Source organism: Hemiscyllium ocellatum, chromosome 22, assembly GCF_020745735.1.
Source record: "Hemiscyllium ocellatum isolate sHemOce1 chromosome 22, sHemOce1.pat.X.cur, whole genome shotgun sequence".
Taxonomy (NCBI): domain Eukaryota; kingdom Metazoa; phylum Chordata; class Chondrichthyes; order Orectolobiformes; family Hemiscylliidae; genus Hemiscyllium; species Hemiscyllium ocellatum.
Window position 1 is genome coordinate 16,893,515 of NC_083422.1, and position 13,063 is coordinate 16,906,577.

Sequence of the window (13,063 nt, forward strand, 5' to 3'; positions counted from 1 at the left end):
AGAGAGACAGTGAGAGAGAGAGAAATATTGAACATCAAAATGTTTTATTAAAGTGCAAATTGTTTTGCACAAAACTTACCACAAGTTTTCTTCTCCAGTGTTTCTTGTGCTTGGTTAAGCTTTTGGGTGATACAAGCCAAATTAGTTTCCAGAAGTGTAATTGCCTCCTGAGGTTCTGGAGCAGTTGCTAAATGGTGATGAATCATTTCAGCTTGTTTCTTAATGTCAGCTACATCGGGTTCCAACAACTTGATGCATTTTACAACGTTAGTTTTAGCCAAACTCTCCTGTTTTGAAAGGGTAAAAAGATTGCAGAACTACAATTGTAAATCAGCAAATCACTGGATTAGAAAAACAAAAAAACTATTGGGACACTAAATAACCATTAAACTTGCATACATGTCAATAATGCATTGGCTAAAAAATCTCAGGTTTAATTGTCCATGTCTGTGAAAATTAACTCTTTGCCAATTTTGTCACCAAAATCCATGCAATGGAATGGGAATGCAAATGATTAAATTAACATTCAGTGAAATGTGCATTTTGTTTACAGAACTCAAAACCTCCCAATTTTGCATACAAATAAGTCAGTTACCTCTATTCAATCTCCCCTAAACCATGACTGGACTAGCTTGACAAGAAGAGAAAAATTAGTGTGCCATTTATGACTAAATAGGTGATAGACAAGGCACATTCTGGAGGTAACAAAGGGGAAAAAGAAATCAAGCAAAACTGATCTTCACACAGATACCGACAAACAAATTAGAAGGAACTGAAATTGACTTGGCAACAAATATGTTCAGCTCTTCTCCAGTCAAATGCATGCTCACGCTTAACAGACTATGATTAAATTTTACACCATGCCTTGTATACAATGTTACATTTTAGATATTAGAAGAATTGAGACCATGGAGTGAATATCTGAAGGTCATTGGTAGTGGCAGGATAAAATTATAGAATTCCTGCGGTGTAGAAGCAAGCCATTCAGCCCATCACGTCCAAAGCAACCCTCCAAAGAGCATTCCACCCAGATTCCCCTCCCGTTCTTCCATAGTATTTAAGGGTGTGCAGGTTAGATGGGTTAGTCTTGGAACCGATTTCTTTTTCTATTCGTAACCTCCAGAAAGTGCCATGGCTGCCACCTAATTAACCAAAGACACATGCTAATGTCTGAGAAATATATCACAATTTATCGTGTAGTGTGTAGGACAGGCCTGTAATTTGTCTGCATGCGCAGTTAAACAGTGTGAATAAGTTGATAAACTGTGTAAACTTCGAAAACCAATGTAATTATTGTAACAATATCACAACCACACAACCGCCCAATTTGTGGGTGGCACGGTGGCACAGTGGTTAGCACTGCTGCCTCACAGCGCCTGAAGACCCGGGTTCAATTCCCGACTCAGGCGACTGACTGTGTGGAGTTTGCACGTTCTCCCTGTGTCTGCGTGGGTTTCCTCCGGGTGCTCCGGTTTCCTCCCACAGTCCAAAGATGTGCGGGTCAGGTGAATTGGCCATGCTAAATTGCCCGTAGTGTTAGGTAAGGGGTAATGTAGGGGTATGGGTGGGTTTCGCTTCGGCGGGTCGGTGTGGACTTGTTGGGCCGAAGGGCCTGTTTCCACACTAAGTGTAATCTAGTCTAATCTAATCTAATCTAATCAACACGAAGAGATCATAAAATTGTGTTAAAGGCTATACCTCTTTTATTGTCAAATAAAATTTGCTGGACTAAAATACGGCAACCCCCAATCATAGGATGCAAATTGGCTACTTTTTGTCTGGAAAATTCAAGCAATAATTAAAGAATAAAGCCAAAATTGCTATCCAACCCGAATATCACACTCTTGCACCACAAGAGTGTGGACCTTACAGCGTACAAATCTAGGACCAGCAGAGGAGTTGTCTGCCCACTTGTGACTGTGAACAAAAGGGGAGCTATCAACATACGATGTGGTGCTAATGACCCAATAGTCAACTCATACAATGTGCATAATCAGAACTATAGAAATTATTATTTAATTTGAAACTGACTAATCCAGGAACATTATCTTGAAACTAAAATTTCCTGATCTTGAGAATCGGATCACTTGGTACTCTCTCTGAACACATTCCTGATGAAGGACTTTTGCCCGAAAAGTTGACTTTCCTGCTCTTTGGATTCTACCTGACCTGCTGTGCTTTTCCACCACCACACTCTTGACATGTTTCAGTCTGGCAAGTAGCATTTTTCTGTTAACATTGTATTAGTCTAACCCACCCAAATGCAAGCACCTAGAGAAAAGAACCTTCACTCAACATTGGCTTTGTGAACTCTGTTTCAAAAACTCATGAATTCATGTGCATTTCTTTTGAGCTTTAAAATTTATCCTTTGATTGTAAACTCGTTCCAGTTTTGCTCTTTGTCTTTGTGCATGTGTCTGTGTTGTAATGAACATGCCCTAGGCTTGAACTCAAGAAAAAACAAATCAGACTTTTTTTTTGTTAAAATCAGAGAAGAAATTAGAATCATACAAAAGTTACCATACACAAAAAAAAGGCCATTCAGCCTATTGTCTGCACTGGGCTGAATAAACTAGCCGCACGCACTAATTCCACTTACCAGCACCTAGCCTGTAGCCTAGCAAGTTAGTGCTTCAGGAGCAAATTTAGGTTCATTTTAAATGATTTGAGGATTTCCACGTCACCTACTAAACTGGATGGAAAATTCCAGGTACCTCTTACCCTCTTGTGGAAAAATGGCTTTGTCATGCTCTCACCTAATCCAGTGTTACAGAACAGGTCTTTGTTGTCTATGTTATCCTCATTGCTTTGTACACATCAAGTAAGTTGGCCCCCAGCCTCCACTGTACCAAGGAAAACAACCTTAACCAAGCCAACCTTTGTGCATACCTGCAATTTTCAAGCCTGATAATATTCTTGTAAACATCCTCTGTAATCTCTCCAAAGTAATATGTCCTTTCGCCTAATATGACCAGAACAATGTACAAAACTCCATCTTTGGTCTAACCAGTGTCCTGTATTAGTTCCAGCACTACATCCCAGTTCTTCAATACCTTGTCCAATACAGAATTGCATCCCATGTGCTGTTTTGCCATCCTTTATCTACCAATCCAACAGCACAGTGACTCAACGTTAGCACAGCTGCCTCACAGTGCCAGGGCCTGGGCTTGATTCCACCCTTGGGGGACTGTCTGAATAGTGTTAGCACGTTCGACTGTGGTTGTGTGGGTTTCCTTCCTGTTGTACCAGTTTCCTTCCACTGTCCAAAGATGTGCAGGTTGGGTGGACTGGCCATACTACATTCCCCATGTCGTCCAGAGATATGCAGGCTAGGTAGGTTAGTCATGTGAAATCCAGGGATGGGGTGAGAGTTTGGGAGGACTTAGTGGGTCAAATGGCCTGTTTGCATACTGTTGGGATGCTAGGATTCTTTGATTATCGTATTGCTGTTCATGGGATGTAGTTTCACAACAAGAACCATTAACACTGAGCATGCTTGTCATCATTAATAGCTTCACTGCACTTCTACATAAGGAGGAGTCAGGAACAGGCAATTAGAACGCATCATTTTGCAAGCTTAAAAATGTGTTGCTGGAAAAGCACAGCAGGTCAGGCAGCATCAAAGCCCTTCTTATGCCCAAAACGTCGATTCTCCTGTTCCTTTGATACTGCCTGACCTGCTGTGCTTTTCCAGCAACACATCTTTAAGCTCTGATCTCCAGCATCTGCAGTCCTCACTTTCTCCCACATTATTTTGCAAGGACAACAACTCTAAAAACCGCTGGTTAAGCCATTTGAATCATAAACCAAAACAGATTTGGATAAAGTTGAACATTTTAGCTTCCAATAAGCAAGTGTACTTCAGATTTGTGGAAACTATTTGTCAATAAACAGTACTTTCTCTACAGCACATATTTTCAGCTGTAAATAAATAAAAGACACATACCTGACTGCCATCTGGTTCAGCATGGCCTTCTGTAACAGAATCTTCATTCTGATCAATAGCTACACATGCCTTGACCAGATTTTGAAAGATTGCATTGCGCTTTTCAATTCTGTCCGCAGTTAACCAATTTTCTTCCTTTTCTCTATATATTAAAGAAAGTTAAACAATTCATTGGATACTCAAGGTGGTGGAAATCTGTGGGGGCCTGGAGGATAAATAGTAAATGCTCAAAACTGAGTGCAATAATCTATTACAGAGATTATAGACATGTTAAGTGAAGGTCTGCACACATAACATGCGAAAATTGGGAGGCAGACAGGCACCTAGAAATGGGAGAAAATGTTATGAAGCAGGGTTCTCATTTAAATAAATCAAATATACAAAAAAGTAGGCAGACAGGAGCCAAGACATTAAACAAAAAAAATCATACAAATAACTATGCAAGAATGAGGTTTGAAATGCAAAAACAGTGGGACATTTTCAAAACCTGGATCGGATACAGATGAATCATTACAAAATTAGGATATGGCTAAAGTTTAGAATTACTGGTAAAAGGTCTAAGGTGCTTTTAAGAAAAAAAAGGAGCTGTTCTTGAAACTTACTGTTCCATTGAAGTTTATGCAAGGTCAAGATATTGTTTACATTTTACAGACAAACCAGATTGATTTTTAACAAATTGGTTAACCAATTTGCATCTAGTTAACCCAATGTAGAAAGAGTTGCTAGAATACACAAATAATAAAATGAAAGGTTAAGTGAATCAATATTCCAAAACAGGGAAAAGATACATGGTATACTGGTTAGTTAGTGGATGAGCATGTTGCATATCCTACATTTCCAAATGAAGGCTGTGGAGATCTCAAATTATGAAAAATGCCAAGAGTGAGTAAGCAAGGCATAATGGAAGTGGTTGAAGTGTGTCTGGTGATTGATTATGTTTTAGTTGGAGAAATTCACAGAAAGCCATCTGATGAATGTGGTAATGGAAGAGGCACCAGGGGACTCAGAAAACGTAAGCAGGTGCCACTGTGGGCAACAAAATGATTTGAAGTTGGATAAAACTCTAAAATGCTACTGCAATAATAAAAAAGATTATTACCTTCATTTAAAAGAATATTTTCACTATTCTTTAAAATATTACACAATTTTAAAAGTGTGCGAAACAGAGCAATATTAGACATTTGCACTTGTGCAATTTAACACTGAAATCCAGAATTATTTCTAACTATATATGACTGAGGTATCTAAGTGTAATTTTGTTAATCATATCCTTCAACCTTCCCTTTTATTATCATCACTGTAAAGATAATAACATTGGCGATGAGATCCAGCAACCTAGTCACTGCTAAACCAGAGGTCCTGAATTTTATTTTTTAAAAATCACGTATGGCTGTGCATTTATCAAACTCTAACTGCCTTCAAGAAAGTGATGGCGAGTTGTCTTCTTGAAACACTGCAATCTATTTGATGTAGGAAACAACCATAATGCCATGAGAGAGAGAGCTTGCTGCAAAATTCATACTCTCTGACCTACTCTTCTCGCCACTAAGTTTAAGTCTAATCCAGGTTATCGATAGTGGATAAATTCAGTGATGGGGATGCCATTGTCCCTTCACATTCATGATTAGATTCTCTCATATTGACAATGATCACTACTTGGAACTTGTGTAGCATAAAACGTTACTTGCACTTTTCAGCCCAAAGGTGGACTTTGACTGCTTCAGTTTCTGATGAGTCCCAAATGGTACTGAACATTTTCCTGATGATCACACACATCCCCACTTCTGAACTTGTAACAGAGAGAAATTCATTGATAAAGTGGTTGAAGGTGGTTGGGCAACTACTTTTAACTCCAGCAAAGATATCCAGGTGCTGAGATGACTGACTTCCAGTCAGGGAAAAGTGAGGACTGCAGATGCTGGAGATCAGAGTCAAGATTAGCGTGGTGCTGGAAAAGCACAGCAGGTCAGGCAGCTCCTCGAATGCTTCCTGCTGTGTTTTCCAGCACCACTCTAATCTTGACTCTGACGTCCAGTCATCACAACCATCATCCTTTGTACCAGGTGGGGCACCAAACAGCCTATTTTCCTATTTTTCTAGACCCCCTTGATGTTACAGTCAGCCAAATATGGCCTCAGTGCAATCACAGTCACCTCACCTTCGTCCACATTTGAACACAGGCTTTAAAAGAGGTCAAGAGCCGAGTGGTCCTGGTAGAATCCAAAACAAACATCAGTGAGAAGGTTATTGCTAAGCAAGTGCTGCATGATCTCATTGTTGATGACACGTTCGACCATTTTATTCGTGATCAAGGATAGACTGATGGGACAAGAATTAGCCGGGTGACATTTATCCTGGTTTATTATCACTGGCATACACTGTATGTGATTGTGTATGGAAAATCGTCCAAGTATTGCCTGTCTTGTAGCAATATTGGAACAGCTTGTCTGGGGGGCACGGCAAGTTCTTGAGTACGATGCTTCAGTATGATTCACAACCAAAATGAACTGCAGATGTTGCAAATCAGACAAACAGAAGTTGCTGGAAAAGCTCAGCAGGTCTGGCAGCAGCTGTGAAGAGAAATCAGAGTTAATGTCTTGGGTCTGGAGATCCTTCCTCAGAACGGATTTCTCTTCACAGATGTTGCCAGACCTGTGAACAGATCCAGCAAGTTGTGTTTGGTTTCTTCAGTATTATGGCCTGAGGGTTATCAAGGTCCATAGCCTGTGCAGTACGCAGCCATTTTTTGAGATCATGTGGAATGAACGAGGTTGCTGGAGCCTGGCATCCGTAATACTGGGGACCTTCAAAGAAGGCCGAAACAGATCATCCACTCGGCACTTCTAGCTGAAGATTGCGGTGAATGGCATCTCGTGGTTACCTAGTTTTCAGTGCTTGAACCTCCTCAGTCATTCTCATTTAGGAATGAGATAGCGAGAGACAGTACTCTCCTGCACATGTGCTGTGTAGTGATTACTGTTACTGATAAGGTCACGGGCACATGCAGTAGACAGCTCGGTGTGATCAAGTTTTATTTATTTTCCCCTTATATTGGTTCCCTCAACACCTGCTGAAGCCCAGTCTAACAGCTGTCCCGCAGGACTTGACCAGCAGGGTTGCCAAATAACTGTTGGCGATGGTCATTGAAGGCTGCAGAATGCTTCCTTCCCTAAAAAGGGCATTAGTGATCCAGATGTTTTAGTTGAAAAAAAAATTGTGTTTATGGCCACCATTAAACTTTTAGTGTCAGATTTTTCTGGAATTGGTGAGGAACTGCAGGAGGTTTCATTGTCAATCTTTAACCTGATGCCATAACACTTTATGGGGTTTGGAGTCAGTATTGGTAACTCCTGGAGGAGCTCACTAACTGTATACCACTATGCCAACACCTGTGATGGGTCTGTCTATCCTACAGGCGAGATAGGAAGTATCTAGCAACAAAGTGTTGTACAAGGAATTCTTCTGTAAGTATGACTGCTGAGCTAATGATTGACAACTCAGACAACTCAAATTTTGGCACAATGCTCCAAAACATTAGCAAGAAGGACTCTGCAGGAGCAACCAGATTGTGTTTGCTGTTTTTTCTCGTACCATAGTCTATGTTAGGGTGGTCCACCTACTTTCATTCCCTTTTTCCTCCCCCATTTCTAGTCACTGATGCAGCTGAATAGCTGTACTATTTCAGAAGACAGTTCAGAATCAGACACATTACAGTGGGTCTGGAGTCAAATACAGGCCAGAACAAGTAAGGACAGCAATAAACTGTTTCTTTTAAATGAACCTTTTTTAAAATCAAATCACTCAGATGTTATTACACACCTCACATAGTCATCGAGATGTACAGCACGGAAACAGACCCTTTGGTCCAACTCATCTATACCAACTAGATATCCTAACCTAATCTAGTCCCAATTTGCCAGGAATTTGACCCATATCCCTCTAACCCTTCCTATTCATATACCTCTGGACCAAGTGGGACTTGAACCTGGGTTCTCCAAACCAGGTATACGGACACTACCACTGCATGACAAGAGAGCCACCCAAGTGGGTTTTTAAGACAATGAACTTGAATCAAACATGAAAAAAATCTGAAATTAAAAATTGTAATGATAACTTCAGAAGTCAAATCAGCTTCCACAGTGGAATTCAAAACCAGGTCACCAGAACATTATCTAGGTACCTGAATTACTAGTGACAATACCATTTGGTCATATCCTCCCCTAGTTTGTCATTTATTTTATTTTAAAGTTTCTTAGGTTTTAAATGTAATCAGAGTGCCAAATTTAAATTGACATTTAACATTTTCCACTAGTGAGCAGCTGCAGCAATATTAAGCACACTATGTTCCATGTTAACCCCAGTTAAATTTTGTTTTGACTACTCTGTGAAACATACTGGGGGAAAAACAAATCAAAATATATCACCTTAAGTAGTTTTCAAACTGAGACATGAATTTTTCCATTTCCTGATGAACTTCTTCCCGGATGTTCTTTTCTAGGATCACTTTTTCTTTTTTTTCTTCAATTAGCTTGTTTTTCAGATCTTGTATACAAAGGAGTAACTTCTGAATGTGATATAAATAGATAATAGAATTTGAATGAGCCATCTCTAAGAAATTGTTCCATTTGAAATTTATATATTAAAATATATAAATGAAACAGCAAAAAGTAAATAAAACATTTTGAAATAAAAACTGTGTGCAATTAAGAAGATGGATTTGAACTAGTGGCATCGGAATTTTGGTCACTGCACCTAAAGGGATTTAATTCTCAACTTGCAAGTATTTCTATAGCTGTGATTTCTTTTAACAACAGCACAAGAGTTAATATTGTGCAATGGAGTTTTGCTTTCAGTAGAAGAGTTTTAACAAGCAAACAAAGTGAACAGTTGTGCATACCAGAGCACCACCCCTCCCTTGTGATAGAGGGAAAACACCCACAGCTTCAAAACAAAAATGTTTCGGGTTGCAATTTGGCAGGTTTACAAAAGTCTTGACTGAAACTGGACATGTAAAAAAGTTGCTGCTGTGAAAAAGAGGCACTTTACAGCAGTTAAATAAGTTCTCTCATTGTAAGAAACAGGTTACTTGCATTTGCTTGAATTAGTTCCAAACCATAAATGTTTGGCTGAGACCCTGAAAGGATTATTTGCAGCAGAGAAGAATACAAAGGCTTAAAAAGAGAATCAGAATTTAACTGGAAATTGAAGCCACAGTTAAATGAAAACCTCTGCATCATAAACACCCGAGAGCATTCCCTTTCTTTCACACACTTTAAAGCAGGGCTGTTGGAATTGTATTTAACTTGTGTTACAAAAGCTTTAAACATGTATTATGTGCACATTTGGTTTATTCTATTTCCTTTGCATAATAAACGGTTTTATTCTTAAAACCAAAATGTGCTTCAGCTCCAGTAAGAAACCACCACATTAAACCAAAAATAAAGAGATCTATCAAGTCAGATTTCAATTTGGAATCAGACTTGTCCAATAAAAAACACCAGCTGGGATCAAACATCATGGTAAAACCTTTTCTTCCAAGGACTTTAGTGTTGGAGTTATTTGGTAAGCTCAACACCAGAAAGACCTTTTGACTTTTCATTAGAATAGATTTTGATCGCCATCTATCATTTAGAGGGAATGAAACCCAGAAAGCTATAAAGTTAAAAATCACACAACACCAGGTTATAGTCCAACAGGTTAAATTGGAAGCACACTAGCTTTCGGAGTGATGCTCCTTCATCAGGTGATTGTCAAGGAGCGTCGCTCCGAAAGCTAGTGTGCTTCCAATTAAGCTTGTTGGACTATAACCTGGTGTTGTGTGATTTTTAACTTTGTACACCCCAGTCCAACACCAGCATCTCCAAATCAGAAAGTTATAGATCGAGAGAGAGAGAGAGAGAGAGAGAGAGAGAGAGATGCAGAGAGAGCTCGAGAGAGAGAGAGATCGAGAGAGAGAGAGAGAGAGAGAGAGAGAGCTCGAGAGAGAGAGAGATCGAGAGAGAGATCGAGAGAGAGAGAGAGATCGAGAGAGAGAGAGAGATCGAGAGAGAGAGAGAGATCGAGAGAGATCGAGAGAGATATCAAGAGTGAGAGCGAGAGATATCGAGAGTGAGAGCGAGAGATATCGAGAGTGAGAGCGAGAGATATCGAGAGTGAGAGCGAGAGATATCGAGAGAGAGAGAGCGAGAGATATCGAGAGAGAGAGAGCGAGAGATATCGAGAGAGAGAGAGCGAGAGATATCGAGACAGAGATCGAGATCTAGAGAACGAGATCGAGATCGAGAGAGCGAGAGCGAGAGATCGAGAGAGAGATCGAGAGAGAGATCAAGAGAGAGATCAAGAGAGAGATCAAGAGAGAGATCAAGAGAGAGATCAAGAGAGAGATCAAGAGAGAGATCAAGAGAGAGATCGAGAGAGAGATCGAGAGAGAGATCGAGAGATCGAGAGAGAGATCGAGAGAGAGATCGAGAGAGAGATCGAGAGAGAGATCGAGAGAGAGAGATCGAGAGAGAGAGATCGAGAGAGAGAGATCGAGAGAGAGAGATCGAGAGAGAGAGATCGAGAGAGAGATCGAGAGAGAGATCGAGAGAGAGATCGAGAGAGAGATCGAGAGAGAGATAGAGAGATCGAGAGAGAGAGATCGAGAGAGAGAGATCGAGAGAGAGAGAGAGAGATCGAGAGAGAGAGAGAGTGAGATCGAGAGAGTGAGATCGAGAGATAGCGAGAGAGAGCAAGAGCGAGATCGAGAGAGCGAGATCGAGAGAGCGAGATCGAGAGAGTGAGAGCGAGATCGAGAGAGCGAGATCGAGATCGAGAGAGCGAGATCGAGAGAGCGAGATCGAGAGAGCGAGATCGAGAGAGCGAGATCGAGAGAGCGAGATCGAGAGAGCGAGATCGAGAGAGCGAGATCGAGAGAGAGATCGAGAGAGAGAGATCGAGAGAGATAGAGAGATCGAGAGAGAGAGATCGAGTGAGAGAGATCGAGAGAGAGAGATCGAGAGAGAGATCGAGAGAGAGATCGAGAGAGAGATCGAGAGAGAGAGATCGAGAGAGAGATCGAGAGAGATAGAGAGAGTGAGAGCGAGATCGAGAGAGTGAGAGCGAGATCGAGAGAGCGAGATCGAGATCGAGAGAGCGAGATCGAGAGAGCGAGATCGAGAGAGCGAGATCGAGAGAGAGATCGAGAGAGAGATCGAGAGAGAGAGATCGAGAGAGAGAGATCGAGAGAGATAGAGAGATCGAGAGAGAGAGATCGAGAGAGAGATCGAGAGAGAGATCGAGAGAGAGATCGAGAGAGATAGAGAGATCGAGAGAGAGAGATCGAGAGAGAGAGATCGAGAGAGAGAGAGAGAGATCGAGAGAGAGAGAGAGTGAGATCGAGAGAGTGAGATCGAGAGATAGCGAGAGAGAGCAAGAGCGAGATCGAGAGAGCGAGATCGAGAGAGCGAGATCGAGAGAGCGAGATCGAGAGAGTGAGAGCGAGATCGAGAGAGCGAGATCGAGATCGAGAGAGCGAGATCGAGAGAGCGAGATCGAGAGAGCGAGAGCGAGAGCGAGATCGAGAGAGCGAGATCGAGAGAGCGAGATCGAGAGAGCGAGATCGAGAGAGCGAGATCGAGAGAGCGAGATCGAGAGAGCGAGAGCGAGATCGAGAGCGAGATCGAGAGAGCGAGATCGAGAGAGCGAGAGAGAGATCGAGAGAGCGAGAGCGAGAGCGAGAGCGAGATCGAGAGAGAGAGCGAGAGCGAGAGATCGAGAGAGCGAGATCGAGAGAGCGAGATCGAGAAGGCGAGAGCGAGAGAGAGATCAAGATCGAGAGGGCGAGAGCAAGATTGAGAGAGCAAGAGCAAGATCGAGAGCGAGATCGAGAGCGAGAGCAAGACATCGAGAGCGAGAGTGAGAGATCGAGAGCGAGCGAGAGATCGAGTGGGAGAGAACGAGCGAGATATCGAGAGAGAGCGAGCGAGCGAGATATCGAGAGAGCGAGCGAGAGATCGAGAGAGCTAGATAATCGAGAGAGAGATAGATACAGAGAGAAATAGATAGACATCGAGAGAGAGAGATAGAGAGAGATAGAGAGAGCGCGAGATCGAGAGAGCGCGAGATCGAGAGAGAGAGAGATTGAGAGAAAGATGAAGATCGAGCGAGAGCGAGAGATCGAGAGAAAGATGAAGATCGAGCGAGAGCGAGAGATATCGAGAAAGAGAGAGCGAGAGATATCGAGAAAGAGAGAGCGAGAGATATCGAGAGAGAGCGAGAGATATCGAGAGAGAGCGAGAGATATCGAGAGAGCGAGAGCGAGATATCGAGAGAGCGAGAGCGAGATATCGAGAGAGATAGATATCGAGAGAGAGATAGATACAGAGAGAAATAGACAGGCATCAAAAGAGAGAGATAGAGAGAACGCGAGATCGAGAGAGAGAGATCGAGAGAGAGATCGAGATCGAGAGAAAGAAGAAGATCGAGCGAGAGCAAGATCGAGATCGAGATCGAGAGATATCGAGAAAGAGAGAGCGAGATAGAGAGAGCGAGAGATATCGAGAGAGAGATAGATACAGAGAGAAATAGATAGACATCGAGAGAGAGATAGAGAGAGCGCGAGATCGAGAGATCGAGAGAGAGAGAGAGAGAGATCGAGAGAAAGATGAAGATCGAGCGAGATCGAGATCGAGAGATATCGAGAAAGAGAGAGCAAGAGGTATCGAGAGAGAGAGCGCGAGAGCGAGAGATATCGAGAAAGAGAGATCGAGAGAAAGATGAAGATCGAGCGAGAGCAAGAGATATCGAGAAAGAGAGAGCGAGAGATATCGAGAGAGACAGCGAGAGAGAGAGCGAGAGATATCGAGAAAGAGAGAGCGAGAGAGAGAGAGCGAGAGCGAGAGAGCGAGAGATATCGAGAAAGAGAGATTGAGAGAAAGATGAAGATCGAGCGAGAGCGAGATCGAGAGATATCGAGAAAGAGAGAGCGAGATATCGAGAGAGCGAGAGCGAGATATCGAGAGAGCGAGAGCGAGATATCGAGAGAGATAGATATCGAGAGAGAGATAGATAGAGAGAGAAATAGACAGACATCAAGAGAGAGAGATAGAGAGAACGCGAGATCGAGAGAGAGAGATC

General features: G+C 42.2%; 1 protein-coding gene across 3 annotated transcripts in view; it reads right to left on the bottom strand.

Moving 5' to 3' along the window:
* The window catches only part of LOC132826223 (kinesin-like protein KIF20B), a 112,890-nt gene that overhangs the window by 66,532 nt on the left and 33,295 nt on the right, over positions 1-13,063 (bottom strand). For all 3 annotated transcript variants that reach the window (XM_060841902.1, XM_060841903.1, XM_060841901.1), the window contains exons 14-16: positions 8,371-8,510; positions 3,947-4,088; positions 80-287 (exon numbers count right to left, since the gene is read on the bottom strand). In XM_060841902.1, the coding sequence (XP_060697885.1) occupies positions 80-287; positions 3,947-4,088; positions 8,371-8,510 (490 nt within the window). The remainder of the gene's footprint in view (positions 1-79; positions 288-3,946; positions 4,089-8,370; positions 8,511-13,063) is intronic.